Below are 18,151 nucleotides of genomic sequence, written 5' to 3'. Positions count from 1 at the left end.
GGCACATTCATCAATGATGGAAACGCCAGGGGCCTGTAGTCCAGGTCAGTCATCCATCTCAATTTACGGCACTTTGATCAAAAGCGAATCCTTGGAAAGGGCAAGGCTACTGACCCCTCTAGAGGTAGGAGAACAGGTGGAAAGGCTGCAGAGCGAGGTGTGCCAGCCCACGGGCCCACAGGTTTGCATGAAGCCTGGGTACATCTCCCAAGGTCGAGCGAGCACGTGGCTGAGAGGCAGCCTGCAGGCTAATCAGGTGACAACACCAACCCTTTCTGAATGCCTTTATTTCTTAGAACTGGGAATACTGGCTTTGTTGACTTGTTACTTCCTTCTTTATTTTGTGTTGCTTTTAAAACTTCAGGCTACCATCATTCCTTCCTCTCTCTTTCTTTCTGGCTGCACACATAGCATGTGGAAATTCCAGGGCTAGGGATTGAACCCGCACCACAGCTACGATCTGAGCCACAACAGTGAAAATGCCAGATCCTTAACCCACTGCACCACCAAGGGAACACCTACCATCATTTCTTCACGAAGAAAAACAACGAAGCTTTATTCTATCTCACAAATCAAGGCTGTCCGGTTGGTTCTATTTTTACACCTTGACTGTGAGGATTAACTGCTCTGAAAGCAGAAATGATTATATTAAACTCAGCGACTAAAAAAATTACGTATTTCATCAGTGTTTTACATATAAAAATACATACATATGTATGTATATTATAGAATATTTATACTATATACAAAGAATTAAAGAATTTAAAAAACTGACTTTTGTCTTTTTTTTCTTGTTGGTTTTCCATTCAAAAAAAATTTTTTTCGGTCTTTTTGCCTTTTCTAGGGCCGCTCCCACAGCACATGGAGATTCCCAGGCTAGGGGTCAAATCAGAGCTGTAGCTGCTGGCCTACGGATCCAACTAGGAACCATGGGGTTGTGGGCTTGATCCCTGGCCTCTCTCAGTGGGTAAGGATCCAGCGTTGCCATGAGCTGTGGTGCAGGTCGCAGACCAGACGTGGCTTGGATCCCGTGTTGCTGTGGCCCTGGCGTAGGCCGGCTGTATCTCGGATTAGACCCCCTAGCCTGGGAACTTTCATATGCCGTAGGCACAGCCCTTAAAAGAAAAAAAGAAAGAAAAAAGAAAAAAAAAACCCACAAAAAACAAACAACAAAAAAACACAAAACACTGATGAAAATTACACACCCGAGTTTCAGATTTGAAGCTCTTAGATATGGTCTGCCATATCGTTTTTCCAAAAGGCTCTCATAAGTACTATAGGAAATTGCCTCTTACAACATCGCCCCTGACAGTTAATAAAAGTTTTGTTAATATGCAAGAGGTAAAAATGATCTCTCACTGTTTTAAATTTTAATTCCTTTGATTATTAGCGAAGTTGTAGGACACTTAAAAAAAATTTTGTTATGTAGTCCTTTGCAGTTCCTCCTCTCCAATCATCTCTGACAGCCTAGGGTAATTTACTATGTGAAACTCATGTTTTTTAATCAAATTTTTACCAGCTCTTCATTATGTTTGATTTGCTGAAGATAAAGTTCTTAGTCTGCTGTTGTCTTCAATTTTTATTTACAGATATAGAAGTGTTTAGCTGTTTAGGTTTTTATTCATTTCTAGCGCTTCCTTTCGAGCTCTTTTTAAGCTTAGGTTCTCTTTCACTCAGGGTTCAAACAGTTAAAAATATCGGGACCTTAATTTGCTGGTAATTAATTTTGATATGAGGATTCAGAGCAATTCTCCCCATCAGGTAAAAGTACCACTAGTTGAATAATCTTCCTTTGCTGATTAATTTTAAATATCCTCATCATAGAGTTTTTACATGTTTTCGAGTCTATTTCTGGATTTCTGTCTCATAGATCTATCTATAATGTAACGCAAAGCCAGTGTTCACATATTAGTATTTTCTTGCCCAATTCTTTTGATTATTTTCACTCGAGTATTCTTCCAGGCAAACTTCCGAAAGGATTATCAAAGGAAAAAAACGCTAGCATTTTGATTAGCTAAATGTTAATTTGGGAAGAATGCCACCAGTGGTTACTTCAGTGAAGTATTTCTGAGTTTTTACATATCTGAAAAAGTCTTTCTATTGTTTTCAACATAAATGACAGTGAGGTGGGTATGGAATTCTTCCGTCCCAGCCTTCCCGCTTCTGATTCTGAAGATGGTCTGCTTCTGTTTTTTAATTCTTTTTTTTTTTTTTTGTCTTTTCTAAAGCCACACCCACGGCATATGGAACTTAGTCGAATCAGAGCTGCAACTGCCGGCCTACACCACAGCCACAGCACCACCAGATCCGAGCCGCATCTGTGATCTACACACACCCCAGCTCACGGCAATGCCCAATTCTCAACCCACTGAGAGAGGCCAGGGATCGAACCTGCAACCTCATGGTTCCTAGTTGGATTCGTTAACCACTAGGCCACGATGGGAACTCCTGCTTCTGTTTTTTAAACTGAGTGAGACTTCCTCAAGTTCTATTCTTTGTAGAGTAACCTATTTCTCTTCATGAACATAATTTCTTGTAACTCTGTAAATTAAAGTGTTCTGAACTATGGCTACATCTAAGCTTTTCCCAGTGATTTTTCAGACAACTCTTAAATTTGTTATGTATTTATTTATAATTCACTTGACTACTCTGCTTCAACTATTCTGATTTCTTTCCTAGGTACATTATTATCCTCAGACTGAACCCCTACTCCCTGAAGCCAACAAATATTTTTTTTTTACGCTTTGCATTCTCAAATTATTCACAATATTGATTCAAATGTCTCCACTGAGTCGAACCATTTGTGCCTTGATATATAATTCCATTTGTTTTCTTTTTCTTGCCTTTTCTTATTTGTATAAACTGAATTTTTATTTCTCCCTTCATCTCAGCCTATGATCTTCTTACAGCAAACTGTTTCTAGTTCAAATAAGTCAAGTCTTCTTAAGTCTTTCTGAGGATATTAAGCTGATATCCTCTAAGATTTCCTTTTGTTTTCCCTGAGAAAATAATTTTGAGAGATATTTTTGTTTTGAATCTTCCATGTAATGATTTATCTTTTTGTGAGCTAAAAACTTTATAGGCTACAAAGAAATCATGAGTCATTCTCCTCAAATTCATCCTTATCTATAGAGGGATCTATCCAAGGCTGGTATTTGCCACAGTATGGGATGCCTAGAGTGTTCTCAGCTTCATTCTTGATCCACTTGGGTGACAAACTTGTCATCTCAGAAATAGATCCTCAACATCATTAGGTATTAGGGAATGCAAATCAAAATCACAATGAGATACCACTTTATGTCCACTAGGATGGATACAGTGAAAAAGACAGTAACTGTTGGTGAGGAGGTGGAGACACTGGAACCTCATACACTGCTAAGAGGAATGCAATTTTATTTTATTTTATTCCTTTTAAGGGCCGCACCTGCAACATATGTAAGTTGCCAGGCTAGTGTTCGATTCAGAACTACAGCTGCCAGCCTGCGCCACAGCTACAGAAATGCCAGATCCGAGCCATGTCTGCGACCTACACCACAGCTCACTGCAACCCCAGATCCTAAACTCACTGAGTGAGGCCAGAGATCAAATCTGCATCCTCATGGATCCTAGTTGGGTTTGTTAACCGCTGAGTCACAAAGGGAACTCTGCAATTTTTTTTTTTTTTTTGGCCTTCTTAGGACTGCACCCACAGTACATGAAAGTTCCCAGGCTAGGGGCTGAATCGGAGCTGCAGCTGCCAGCCTACACTGCAGCCACAGCAACGTGCGATCTGAGCTGCGTCTGTAACCTACACCACAGCCCATGGCAATGCCAGATCCTTAACCCACTGAGAGAGGCTAGGGATCAAACCTACATCCTCATGGAAACTAGTCAGGTTCATTACTGCTGAGCCACGATGGGAACTCTGGAATACAAAATTTTGTAACTGCTTTGGAAGAACTGAAAACATGTTCACACAAAAACTTGTACAGAAATGTTCACAGAGGCATTATTCACAATAGTCAGTAAGTGGATACTACCCCAATAGGTATCAACTGGTGAATGAATAACAAATTGTGGTACATCCATACAATAGAGTATTATCCAGCCACAAAAAGGAATGACCTATTGACATGCTACAATGTGGTTAAATCTTGAAAACATGCTAAGTAAGAGAACACATTCTGTGTGACTCCATTTATATGAAATGTCCAGAATAGGAAACTCTATAAAGATAGACCATTAGTAGTTAACAGAACAGTGGTTGGTTGGCAAGGACTGAGGGTGAGGAGGGACTGGGAGTGGATATAGGATTTCTTTTCAGGATGAAATTTTCTGAAATCAGATAGTGGTGATGGTTGTACGACCTTGGGAATATGCTAAAAACCACTGACTTGTAAACTTCGGAAGGATGAATTTTCCTGAATGTGTACTGTATCACAATAAAAATGCTTTTATTTTGATTCAAGAAAGAAAAAGCAACTTTACGAGTTTCAAAAAAGAAGTTTTAAATTTGTCTTATTTTGATGTTTACTATCATTAGAGAAAATCATTAGATAAAAACAATTTCCATCCTGCATGTGCAAGGTGACTTATATACTATAAAATATTTTTTCCTTTACTTTTTTTTTATTAAATTTTTTTTTTTTTTGTCTTTTGTCTTTTTAGGGCTGCACCAGTGGTATATGGAGGTTTCCAGGCTAGGGGTGGAATCAGAACTACAGCTGCTGGCCTATGCCACAGCCACTCAGGATCCGAGCCACATCTGTGACCTACACCACAGCTCACAGCAATGAGGGATCCTTAACCCACTAAGCAAGGCCAGGGACTGAACCTGAAACCTCGTGGTTATGAGTCGGGTTTGGTAACTAATGAGTCATGACGGGAACTCCCCTCTACTTGTTTATTTAAAAAAAATGTTACCTGGCAGCCATCCTGATTAATCCACTTGTGCTGTACTTCATCTCTGGCAGAGTCACTGAGACCAGCATGATAAGCCAGAGCAGCGAGACCATCTTTCTGTAATGTGTCAGCCATTGTGTCACATTCTCGCCTGGAGAGGCAGTAAATTATCCCTGAGTCATCTGCCAAGAAACCAAAACAGTACTGAGAAACGCAGACTTTTAACATAAATAACAACACAACGTACATTAGGTTCCTAGAAATATCTGAATCATAAGCAGACCCTCCATGGTTTTCTTAGACTGGAGGAGAATCACATAGGTAATACAAAGCAAGGGTCATCACATGTACTGGAAATAAGATCTAACTTTTAATCCTGTCCATCCGAAGGGCTCTTTTTTTCTTTTTGCCTTTTAGGGCTGCACCAGTGGTATATGGAAATTCCTGGGCTAGGGGTTCAATTAGAGCTGTAGCCATCAGCCTACATCACAGTCACAGCAACACGGGATCCGGGCCATGTCTATAACCTACACCACAGCTCACTGCAACACCAGATTCTTAACCCACTGAGCAAGACTGGGGACCAAACATGCATTCTCATGGATACTAGTCGGATTCGTTTCCACTGCACCACAATGGGAACTCCCCCAAGGACATTTTAGGTAGACCTGGAGGAACCATGGGCTCTACTTCACACTGGCTATAAGATGGGGAGGCACTCCTACATAACTTAGTAGAAAGCATAAGCCAGCTTTGCTTCTATCTTTGGACTCAGTTTCCTTCTAAGAAACAAAGTTGTCCAAGGACTTATGTAAGAAGTTTTGTTTAGGAGTTCCCTGGTGACCGGTGCGTTAAGGGTCTGGTGTTGTCACTCCTGTGTCTTGGGTTCACTCCATAGCCTGGGAGTGCCTGCATGCTGCAGGTGTGGCATAAAAATAAAAAAAATTACAAAAAAAAAAAAAAAGCAGTTAAAAACAAAAATTTTTTAAAAAGGAAATTATGAAATAAAACATAATGCAACTTAGAAATATACTGTTTTCTAGGTTCTTAAAAAGACATGAGAAAACGTTCAAGATATATAATAGGTTAAGGGTAGAAACACTACATGTGTAGTATGCTAATGCAAAGAAAAATACACACAAAAATTATTGGAAGGAAATAAACCAAAATGATAACGGTAAAGTGTCTTGAGGTGAGGTTTGTCTTTTGATTCTACCTTTTTTTTTTTTTTTTGTCTTTTTGATTCTACCTTTTTTGTTGCTTTCTAAGTTTTACTGCTGTCTGTAGGTTATTTCTAAAATCAGCAAATAAAAGGTATTAAAGAAAAAGTTCTCTCTCTTGGCAGAGCCCAAGAAACAGATACATACACAAAGTTATTTATATTAACTGGCTGGGAGAGGAGGGACTGGAAAAGGAAATTACTGACTTTTTCTTGGTCTATCTTTGCATCATTTGATTTATTCAAACAAATATGTATACTAATTAAAGAAATGAAATAGAGATGCTTAAAAAAAAATTCCCCATGGAAAATAGAAAAGAGGTTACATGGACAACTACCATGAATTTCAGAATCTTATTTTAGTTGCTGTAACTCAAAGGCAAACACACATGGGAGAAGGCTCTGTGTAATTCATACGCTGATAGAAGCGAGAGGAAAGACACTGAAACCACAAATTATACTATAGGTGTGTAGGAGGGAGAATTTAATACGTTTTTTTCAAAGGGTTTACTGTTATCAAACCAAATGAGATTTTATAATTTCCAGAATTGAAAGAGTTGCAATATTCTGCTCTATAAATAGAAAGTTAGTGTTCTCATAATGGGAAGAGACATGTTTAACATGCAATTTTATATATTCAACTGTGCTACTAAAAAGACGCTTACTTATTACTTCTAGACATAATTGATCACATGGCTGTACTCACGTGGGTGATGCTTTCTGATCCATTCTAAGCAATCAAAAGCCACCTTTTTAGGTTTTTTGGGTAACACATAGTATTTTAGATTATGTCTGTTAAAGCTCATGGTAAACCTAAAAGAAGCCCCAAACATAAAATTCTGTTATTATTAGAAAATATAGGTTTAGCCATCTTCAAAAATTAAATGCTGATTTTCCACAATGCAAACTTTTTTTCTTTTCTACGGCCACGCCTGCAGCATATGGAGGTTCCCAGGCTAGAGGTTTAATCGGAGCTGTTGCCGCCAGCCTACACCAGAGCCACGGCAACATGGGATCCGAGCCGCATCTGTGACCTACGCCACAGCTCACGGCAATGTCAGATCCTTAACCCACTGAGCAAGGCCAGGGACCAAACCCGCAACCTCATGGTTCCTAGTCGGATTCGTTAACCACAGAGCCACGATGGGAACTCCACAATGCAAACTTGATTAAGAAAATCTTGGGGGAGTTCCCGTCGTGGCGCAGTGGTTAACGAATCCGACTAGGAACCATGAGGTTGCGGGTTTGATCCCTGCCCTTGCTCAGTGGGTTAACGATCCGGCGTTGCCGTGAGCTGTGGTGTAGGTTGCAGACGCGGCTCGGATCCTGCGTTGCTGTGCCTCTGGCGTAGGCCGGTGGCTACAGCTCCGATTCAACCCCTAGCCTGGGAACCTCCATATGCCGCGGGAGCGGCCCAAGAAATAGCAACAACAACAAAAGACAAAAGACAAAAAAAAAAAAAAAAAAAAAAAAAAAAAAAAAAAAGAAAATCTTGGGAGTTCCTATAGTGGCTCAGCGGTAATGGACCCGAATAGTATTCATGAGGATGAGGGTTCGATCCCTGGCCTCGCTCAGGGGGTTAAAGATCCAGTGTAGGTCACAGACGAGGCTCAGATCCTGCATTGCTGTGGCTGTGGTATAAGCCAGCAGCTGCAGTTCCGAGTCAACGCCTAGCCTGGGAACTTCAAATGTTACGGATATGGCCCTAAAAAGACGAAAGAGAGAGAGAGAGAGAGAGAGAGAGAGAGAGAGAGAGAGAGAAAGAAAAGAAAAGAAAAGAAAAGAAGAAAGAAAGAAAGAAAGAAAGAAAGAAAGAAAGAAAGAAAGAAAGAAAGAAAGAAAGAAAGGAAGAAAGAAAGAAAGAAAGGAAGAAAGAAAATCATAGAGAAAACATTCCCAAAATTTGACCGAGCACACGAAGACCTAGCTGCTAGTAGTTTAGGGCTGCAGGAGCTCAGGCCTCCTGATACTGGACAGATGTACTTTGGCTCTGTGCCTCTAGGGGGCTTGCCTGACTCTGATTGACACATGTGCTCCTCTTTTGCTAGTCTTCTGCGCTAGGTCTCCCACTGCCTTAGTGAGCTCGTCCTCTCCATTGTGTCCTCTCTTGTGTTTTAGTCTCTTCTGGGAATTCTCCACCCCCCCCTTTTTTGGGGGGTTATGCCCACAGCATGCAGAACTTCTGGGGCCAGGGATCAGACCACACCACAGCAGTGACCATGCCAGACCCTTAACCTACTGAGCTACCAGGGAACTTTGAGTTCCTCCCTTTTATCTCTGCTTATCTTCTAGAACCCCCAATCCTAAAACCAAAAAAAGTTTCTTGTGACCCTATATGCCACTACACCCTATATTCCATCCACTACACTATATCCTACCCTGTCCTTTCCCCCTAAAGGCAAGTTTCTCAGAAGACACTTATGCTCCCAACCAACTAACCACGCATCCAATGTCAACACTTCCATTCTGGCTTTTGCCATTACCATTCTACCATCAATCAAAGCTTTCAAATCTGAAGAAGGGTAGGGAAATGTTACAGGGTCCTTGTCCCAGCAGATACCCTCCAATCGCCCCAGGTTCTGGCATCTCCAGTGGAGAAGGAGAGAGAACACTATGGGATGAATTAAGGTTAGAGAATGAAGACTTCTCAGTGCCTAGGAATAGAAACAAGGACCATAAATTGCAGTAACCTGTAGGGAGGAGGCTGCTTATATACAGAGGGAGGATGGGCAATAAAACCATCTTTGATTCTTTGTATTTTTGTATCTAAATCCAAGCTAGGTGGGTCCAGGTTTTGTTGCCATGGGTGAGATAAACATTTAGTTTTAGGATTAAAGAACGTCTTTAATGTGGATGGTAGTGGTGTTCCTGAAGGGACTGCTGCACAGACAGGTAAGAAGGCCATGCAACAGGCAGCACTAATTTCCTGACCTTGTTCCATACACACTTTGGTTTTTTATCAAATCTCGTTTTCCTATTTCTCTATCACTCCACGGTGTTGCCGACCCTTCCCGAAAATCTCTACTAGCGCTCACAATTTTACATTCCCGTGGGGGTTCCTCTCACCTCTCTGATTTCTTCCTCTCCTTCTCTTTTCTTTGCTTAATCCATAAGCGAGAACTGCACCCCCCACAACCCCATGCTCGGCTCTTCTCTTCTTCTTCCCCTATACTATTTTCTTCAGGGACCCATCTCAAGGCACCCCCCCATCATTCTCACGAGTCCCAACTTTCACCCTCAGCTTGGACCTCTTTTCAGAGTTCTAAACCACAGTCCAACTTCTTTCAGATCAGTGGTCTAAAGTTGGGATATGCATACCCCTAAGGGTTCACCAAGACTTTCTCAAGGTGCGTGAGCAAAGACAATTTTAAAAACATCAATTTCCAGGTCCTCTGTTTTCACAGGTATTTCCCCCTAAAAGATGAGTCTGAGGGAGTTCCCATCTTGGCTCAGTGGAAACGAATCTGACTACCATCCACAAGGACGCAGGTTTGATTCCTGGCCTCGATCAGCCAGTTAAGGATCTGGCATTGCCGTGAGCTCTGGTGTAGGTCACAGACGAGGAACGGATCTGGCGTGGCTGTGGCTGTGATGTAGGCCAGTGACTATAGCTCCGATTTGACCCCTAGCCTGGGAACCTCCATGTGCTGTGAACACGGCCCTAGAAAGACAAAAAAATAAAAGAAGTAAGTCTGAGAATGCCTGTAGTCAAGAATTCCTGTTGGTTACTCTTGTCTCATTTTTTCCCTCTTACTCTAACTTTCTAAAAACACACTTTACTTTTCACCCATTCTAAACTTTATTGCTGTGCATTGTTCTGGATATAAACACCTCCAGCACATCAAACAAAACATACTGAAATATAGTATGCATGCAGGTGAAACTTTTTTTTTTCTTTTAGGGCCGCACCTTCGGCATATGGAAGTTTCTGAGCTGGGGGTCGAACTGAAGCTGCAGCTGCCAGCCTACACCACAGTCTGCAGCAATGCTTGATCCTTAACCCACTGAGTGAGGCCACTGATCGAACTCGCATCCTGACACCATGTCAGATTCTTAATCTGCTGAGCCACTGAGCCACAACAGGAACTCCACCTTCTTTAATCCAAGTACCAGAAACACTTGGTAGGGCTTCGTTGTCTCTATGTGTTTAATGTTTTGTGTGAAGAGTAAAGTATAACATCAGGAATGAAGTATTTTGGTCTTTATTGGGATATTCTGATTTCAGACATACTGAAAGTGAGGTGGTAGGAGAGAAGATGATTTTCACTTTATGAAGTTGCTTCTTTTATCCCTATTGTCATAGAACGCATTACTCTCCGAGACTTATGAAATTATTGGAGTTCCCGTCGTGGCACAGTGGTTACCAAATCTGACTAGGAACCATGAGGTTGCAGGTTCAATCCCTGGCCTTGCTCAGTGTGTTAAGGATCTGGTGTTGTCGTGAGCTGTGGTGTAGGTGGCAGACATGGCTCGGATCCAGCGTTGCTGTGGCTGTGGTGTAGGCTGGCAGCTACAGCTCCCATTAGACCCCTAGCCTTGGAACCTCCATATGCTGTGGGCGTGGCCCTAGAAAAGGCAAAAAGACCAAAAAGAAAAACAAAATTACTGTTAAAACATACTTTGAGGGAGTTCTCATTGTGGCTTGGCGGGTTATGAACCATGAGGATGCAGGTTTGATTCCTGGCCTTGCTCAGTTGGATTAAGGATCTGGCGTTGCCGAGAGCTGTGGTATAGGTCGAAGATATGGTTCATGTCCCGTGTTGCTGTGGATGTGGTGTAGGCTGGCAGGTGCAGCTCTGATTCAACCCTTAGCCTGGGAACTTCCATATGCCAAAGATGCAGCCCTAAAAAGTAAAAAACAAACACACGCACACACACAAACTGCTGAAACCATCCCTCTTAAGATGCCATTTACACGTACAAACACTCAGAGATCTCTTTTAGTGCTTGAAATGGTAGGCGAATGTGTAGCAGATTGTGGCAAAAAAGGCGACAGATAAAAAGATTTGATACACACACAGACTAATTTGATTATTCTTGGTTAATTATTTACAATCACTGCCACAGCAAGGGAAACCACAGTCCTGATAAAATTAAGACATAGAAAGAATTGTCCAGGAATACAACTGATGGAGATAATCTTAAAACTTTTGACATGATTTAGGATTAGACTGGGAATGGTGTGTGAGTCCCCCTACCAACAGGAATGCCACAATGATTATACACACGAATGGCTTTATTGCTTTTTCCTATATTTTAATGTCAGAACAATGTTTTATGCACTAAAAAACAAAACAAAACAAAACAAAGAACCTTTGGGTGAAAAAAAAGAGGAACAACAGCAAGTGCCAGTGGAATCAGAACCCAGTACACCACTGGTGGGAATGCAAAATGGTGTGGCCACTTTGGAAAAGTCTGGCAGTTCTTCAAAAAGTTAAAAAATAGCTACCATGTGACCCAACAATTCCACTCCTGGCAATATACTCAAGAGAAATGAAAACATAGGTATATGTACAAAAGCTTGTACATGAATGTTCATAGCAGTATATTACTCATAACAGCCAAAAAATGGAAACAACCCTGCTACTCACAGAGGGATAAATAGTGTTGTAAACCCACTCAATGGAATATTATTCAGCAATAAACTTTGAAAACATTATGCTAAGTAAAAGAAGCCAGTCATAAGGGACAACATTAGCAGATGATTCCACTTACGTGGGATATCCAATCTATAGACTGGTAAATCTATAGACAGAAAGTAGGTTAGTGGTGGTCTAGAGCTGGTGGGGTTGGGGGAGAGGGTGGGAGTGTGAGTGGAAAAGGGGATTAACGATGAATGGATATAGGGATTTGGGGGGGCAGGTGATGAAAATATTCTAAAATTGATTGTGGGGGAGTTACTGTTGTGGCTCAGTGTTAAGAACCTGACTAGTATCCATGGGGACACAGGCTCCATTTCTGGCCTTGCTCAGTGGGTTATGGATCTGGTGTTGCCGTGAGCTGTGGTGTAGTTCGCAGGTGCAGCTTGGATCTGGTGTTGCTGAGGCTGCATCGAAGGCTGGCGGCTGCAGCTCTGCTTCAACTCCCAGCCTGGAAACTTCCATATGCTGCTGGTGCGGCCCTAAAAAGAGAAAAAAATTGACTGTGGGGAGGCTGCAGAACTCTGACTATACTAAAAACCATTAAAGCATACACTTCGAATAGATGAACGGTATGGTATGTGGATTACATCTAAATAAACTTCTGCTAAGAACACCTGGCATATGATGTGAAAATTTTTTTGATTTGTGACATAACTGACGAAAACTTAAAAAATGTTTACTAATTCAGCCAAATTATTAAAAACCATTACACAATGTGAGATTAGCATATAAAGTCAAAAATCTCAAGTAGAAATAAAACCAAGACAGATATTTCTACCACAAAAAGACTGTTTAACTAAACTCCAGCAGACAGACCAGTAACTAAATGTAGTACAGCTGCCCCTTGGGGGTTGGAGTGCTGACCATCAAAAATCTGCACATAACTTTATAGACAGTCCTCTGTATGTGTTTCCATATCTGCAGATTCAACCAGCCGCAGATCGTGTAGTACTGCAGCATATATTTAGTGAAAAAAACCCTGCACATAAATGGATCTGCACAGTGTTTAAATCTGTGTAGCTCAAGGGTCCGCTGAATTCATACAATTTGTTGTCATGAAAAAGTTTATCAATCTCTCAGAGTTCATTACATGTGGCACATCTTACTTGGCCTGTTGAAAAACAGGATGTTTGGGATTACTAAATATCCTAGTGAGAGTGAGCTCATGTCAATTGATGAATGGATAAATAAAATGTGGGATGCCCATTCAATGGAAGATTACTCAGCAAAAAAGGAACTAAGTACCAAAAGATGCTACAACGTGAGTGACCCGTGCGAACATAAACAGTGGAAGCAGATGGGCGCAGATGAGAAGGAGAGAACGGGGAGTGACTGCTGAGTTCCAGATTTCTTTTTGGGGTGATGAAAATGTTCTAAACTTAGATTCAGGGGATGGATGCTCAATTCTGAAAATATGAAAACATGCACTAAATTCTAACCTTTAACTGGGTGAAATTTGTGGTGCATCAATCATACCTCAATTTTTTTTGTTTAAACTTTGGATTCCAAAGTATCTTCATCAAGGGAGTACTGTTGTTGCTGCTATGAAAACAGTAAATATTATTAGGTCCAGGGTGTCAAACTCATGTCATTTTAAGTGATGTGTCAGGAAATGAAATCAATTTGTGTTTAGCTCCTGTTGGTTTTGGAACTGAGAAGCTCTCATGAGGGTGTGCTCTAAGTAGTTTACGTGAATTGAAAAACAAAGTCAGAATTTTAAATTCTTTATTTTTGCTTTTTAAGGCACACTCGTGGCATATGGAGGTTCCCAGGCTCGGGGTCGAATGGGAACTACAGCTGCTGGCCTACATCACAGTCACAGCAAAGCAGGATTGGAGCCGTGTCCAAGACCTACACTACAGCTCACGGCAATGCCAGATCCTTAACCCACTGAACAAAGCCAGGGATCGAACCGGCATCCTCATGGGTCCTAGTCAGGTTCATTACTGCTGAGTTCTGACAGAACTCCCCAGAATTTTTTTTTTATATGTAAGAAAATAAGTCTAGTTTGGCCAATTGGTTTGACAATGAAAGCTTGCCTTGCCAACTAGGTTATATGGTAGTTATGTCCTATTGTTTGTTTGTTTGTCTTTTTGCCATTTCTTGAACCGCTCCCTCGGCACATGGAGGTTCCCAGGCTAGGGGTCTAATCGGAGCTGTAGCCACCGGCCTACACCAGAGCCACAGCAACGCAGGATCTGAGCCACGTCTGCAACATACACCTCAGCTCAGGCAACGCCGGATCCTTAACCCACTGAGCAAGGCCAGGGATCGAACTGCAACCTCATGGTTCCTAGTCGGATTCGTTAACCACTGCACCACAATGGGAACTCCAGTGTCCCACTGTTTGAAAGAGCGAATTGGCAGCTACAAAGTTTTGACAAAACTATCATTTAAAAGCATATCAGATAATAAAAATACGTCAAAACTATATTAGGAAAGGTGTCCTGAAACCAATAGCATTTTGATTTCCCTAACTCCTCCAAATACACTGGCTATAGGATTCATTTAAGTAAAAGAATAACAAGAGAATTTAATAGTTATTAGAAAAGTTTTGGTAAAGCATTTTTTAGGGTATATTTCCCAGAAAAAGTAAAGTGAGTAACTAGTGATCTGACTTATTTTGCTAGTCAGATGGTTTCCAATTCTTTGCTTTTCACAAAATTTGGAGGACCTAATTGAGATGTCAGTTGACAGATCATTAAAAATAATTTTTGATGACAGATTATATAACTTTGGCATATACATCAGAAGGAATTTAAATAACTGGGTGTTAATACTATAATAAAATGCTTTCCATTCCCATCTGCATGTTGATATGAGCGACATTTCTCAATGCTATAAAATACACCTATAAAAATAAGAAATATGAACTGACTTGATTCATCCATAGACATTGAACTGGGAAAAAGTCCTCTCATTAAGTTATACACTCCAAGCAAAAAAAAAAATTTCTTTTTAGGGCTGCACCTGTGGCTCATGGAGGTTCCCAGGCCAGGGGTTGAACTGGAGCTACAGCTGCCGGCCTACGCCACAGCCACAGCAACCCAGGATCTAAGCTGCGTCTGCAACCTACACCACAACACCACAGCTCATGGCAACGCTGAATCCTTAAGCCACTGAGCCAGGCCAAGTATCAAACCCGCATCCTCATGGATCCTAGTCGGGTTCGTTAACTGCTGAACCACAAAGGGAACTCTCTCATTCAAAATTTATGCTTAAGAATTTTTAAAAATTATTTAAATGTAGTTGATTTACAATATTGTGTTAATTTCTACTGCAGCAAAGTGGTTCAGTTATACGTACACATTCTTTTTATTTTTTGTATTTTTAGGGCTGCACCCGAGGCATGTGGAAGTTCCCAGGCTAAGGGTCGAACTGGAGTACAGCTGCCAGCCTATGCCACAGCCACAGCAATGCAGGACCCAAGCCGTGTTTGGATCCTACACCACAGCTCACAGCAACGCCAGAATCTTAACCCACCAAGCGAGGCCAGGGACTGAACCTGCAACCTCACTGATACTAGTTGGGTTCCTTTCAGCTGAGCCACGATAGGAACTCCATACACTCGTTGATTCTTTACTGGACAACAAAGTATTAGATCACAACAAAATACTCATGCATTCAGGCCCTCATTTATTTAGTGCTTACTGTGCTGTATTAACTATCTAAATGTCCATCTCTTTTCTATTGGCTCAGTTCATATTTTAAGGGCCTAAGGAAAAGGAATGAAGTCAATCCATTTTATTTCCACCTTTCTATTTTCCAAAGAGGATGAATATTCCCACCAATGGGCAAAGAAGCACAGGCCTGTGACCTCAACCCTAGGGACACCCACATTCACCAAGGCCATGACACAGCAGTAGCTGGGAAATTTAATCCAAACAAGGGGCCTACTGTCAGAAAAGAAGATCAGAAAAAAAAAAGTAACAGAAAGTGTTTATTAAAATCTTTTACTTGCACTCAGGGATTTAAATTCTCCCAAATGTAGAAGTCCAAATATATTAAGGAGTCAACAGACCTGCTCAAATTTTCATATTTTACCTACATTTACCAAAATTATTCCATATGTTCCAATTATTCATTCTTACTCGGTGCCAAGTATGCACAGGGCACCACATGCTAGACCCAGGAAATGTATAGTCTTTTACTTTTCCAGACAGATCTCCCCTTCACACTGCTGGGAAAAGATACTAAAGGTGCCTGCCTCTAAACATCTACGTGCAAGGTTTACTCAAAAGAAAAAAAAAAAAAGAAAAAAGAAAAAAAAAAAAAGGATAAATTCTATACTTTTAGAAAGTTATTTAAAATGTAAATTGAATTTATATCATTTCTTTTAGCTATGGGCATTTGGCAACCAATACTACTGATCAAAAAGAACAGTAATGGAGTTCCCGTCATGGCTCAGTGGTAACAAACCCAACTAGCAACCATGAGGACATGGGTCTGATCCCTGGCCTCACTCAGTGGGTTAAGGATCTGGCGTTGCAGGGAGCTGTGGTGTAGATTGCAGACATGGCTCTGATCTGGCATTGCTGTGGCTGTGGGATAGGCCGGCAGCTGCAGCTCCAATTCAACCCCTAGCCTGGGAACTTCCATGTGCTGCAGGTGCGGCTCTAAAAAGCAACAACAAAAAGAACAGTAGGTGAATGTGTATGTATATTTATGGCTGAATCACTGTACAGCAGAAATTGACACCATACTGTAAATGAATTATACTTTAATAAAAAAATTTAAAAAATAAAAGAACAGATTACATCTGGCATAAATTGATGGAAAAAAGCTAAAAACTTTTAGCTGCCGTTTTTTTTTTTTTTAAAAAAAGCTTTTATAAGAGCACAACAGTATTGGTAGAAGCAAATTTCCAGCATGTGGGTTCTTCACTAGAACTTAAAGTACAAGACACCTTAAATATAATGTTGTAATGCATATTAATTATGGAAGCAAAATTAAATTAAATTCAAATACCGCATTCTAAATTTTGTGATTCCATGCACAAAATTTTGAGGACTTTAAAATTCTTGAGCTTAGGATTGCCAGTTTAATTTGCAAAGGTCTTTGGAGCTATCTTGAGCTCATAACCTCCCCCCACCACACCCATAACCCATCACACAGCACTTTTAGTTCTTCTCACAATCCATTGAGATGCTGTTGGTGTTTTTACTGATTACAGTATTTATAGAGCCAGATTATCCCCATTTCCAAATGACCAAAGCTTTAAAAATTCACCCTAATACATTAGTCATTATTCTTTCAGACATTCCTCAATCTAAAAGCACCTACCAATAAATTAGAAGGAAAAAATATTTTAACTTTAGCAGACAATAGCTGTTAAGTAAATATCTGAGCTGAATGAACCTATCAGAGAATGTATCTGTCTCTGCAAAGTCATGTAGGAGCACAAAATAATTCAGTACAACCTGTATATGTGGGGATACTTTCTATAGTGGTTTTTCTTTTTCTTTTTTTCCGCTTTTTAGGGCTGCACCCATGGCACCCGGAGGTTCCCGGGTTAGGGGTCAAATCGGAGCTACAACTGCTGGTCTACACCACAGCCACAGCAATGTAGGATTTGAGCTGTGTCTATGGTCTACACCATGGCTCATGGCTCACGACAATGCCAGATCCCCAATCCACTGAGTGAGGCCAGGGATTGAACCCGAACCCTCATGGATACTAGTCGGATTCTTAATCCCCTGAGCCACAACGGGAATGCCTATAGTAGTTTTTGTTACTTATTAACTATGGATTTGGTGGCAACAAGAAGCACTTTGCTGTTGAGATGAAAACAAAGCACCAAAGCCGTTAAACATAGTTCCTGGATACAAGTGCGACTTCAGAGGAAAACGACAAAGCAGGGTCATCTGTTCACTCCGTCATGTATACTCTTGGATACATGGGAGCTAAGACTGGCTAAATAAAAGCTGATTTATTACTGAGACTATCCCGGGGTTTAACAGGTATGCCAAGCACTGTTGCCCTACTTCCAAAATAGGTACTGGGATCGAGTTTTAACTTCAGTGAGTGAAGAAAAGCCCTAGGTTCCCAAATTGAGCTAGCTGCACAGTGGAATCACTTGGGGATTTTTAAAAACATACTAGCTCCCAACCTCCCCAATTCTGATCTAATTGGCACTGGGTGCAACCTGGGCACTGGGATTTTTAAGGCTCTGTAGATGATTCTAACGTGTGGCAATCTGGGAGCCACTGCCCTGAGGCTTTGAAATTAATAACTTTCAACAACTTACACCTGAGGTCTGAGAATCTTCAGCTGAGTGAGGATGTCCTTCTGCACCCTGGGATTGGCAGTGGCTGTAAGCGCCATCACTGGAACAGAGGGAAACTTCTGGCGCAGCATATTCATTCTTTTGTAGTCTGGACGAAAATCATGTCCCCACTAGTTGGAAATA

The 18,151-nt window shown here is 41.1% G+C and overlaps 1 protein-coding gene across 6 annotated transcripts in view; it reads right to left on the bottom strand.

Moving 5' to 3' along the window:
* The window catches only part of BLM (BLM RecQ like helicase), a 95,097-nt gene that overhangs the window by 27,519 nt on the left and 49,427 nt on the right, over positions 1–18,151 (bottom strand). For all 6 annotated transcript variants that reach the window (XR_014808827.1, XM_021097881.2, XM_021097884.2 and 3 more), the window contains 3 exon segments: positions 17,990–18,138; positions 6,807–6,913; positions 4,903–5,063 (listed from right to left, as the gene is read on the bottom strand). Coding sequence is in view for 5 of the 6 variants with exons in the window: in XM_021097881.2 (XP_020953540.1) it covers positions 4,903–5,063; positions 6,807–6,913; positions 17,990–18,138 (417 nt within the window). In the remaining variant the exon portion in view is untranslated.

Source organism: Sus scrofa, chromosome 7 (assembly GCF_054392235.1).
Source record: "Sus scrofa isolate SSC_HxYL_T2T_F1_AM1 chromosome 7, Sscrofa_HxYL_maternal_Yorkshire_Landrace_v2.0, whole genome shotgun sequence".
In the NCBI taxonomy this organism is placed as follows: Eukaryota; Metazoa; Chordata; class Mammalia; order Artiodactyla; family Suidae; genus Sus; species Sus scrofa.
Note: the sequence above shows the minus strand (reverse complement) of the source record. Positions and strands in the feature narration are given on the sequence as shown.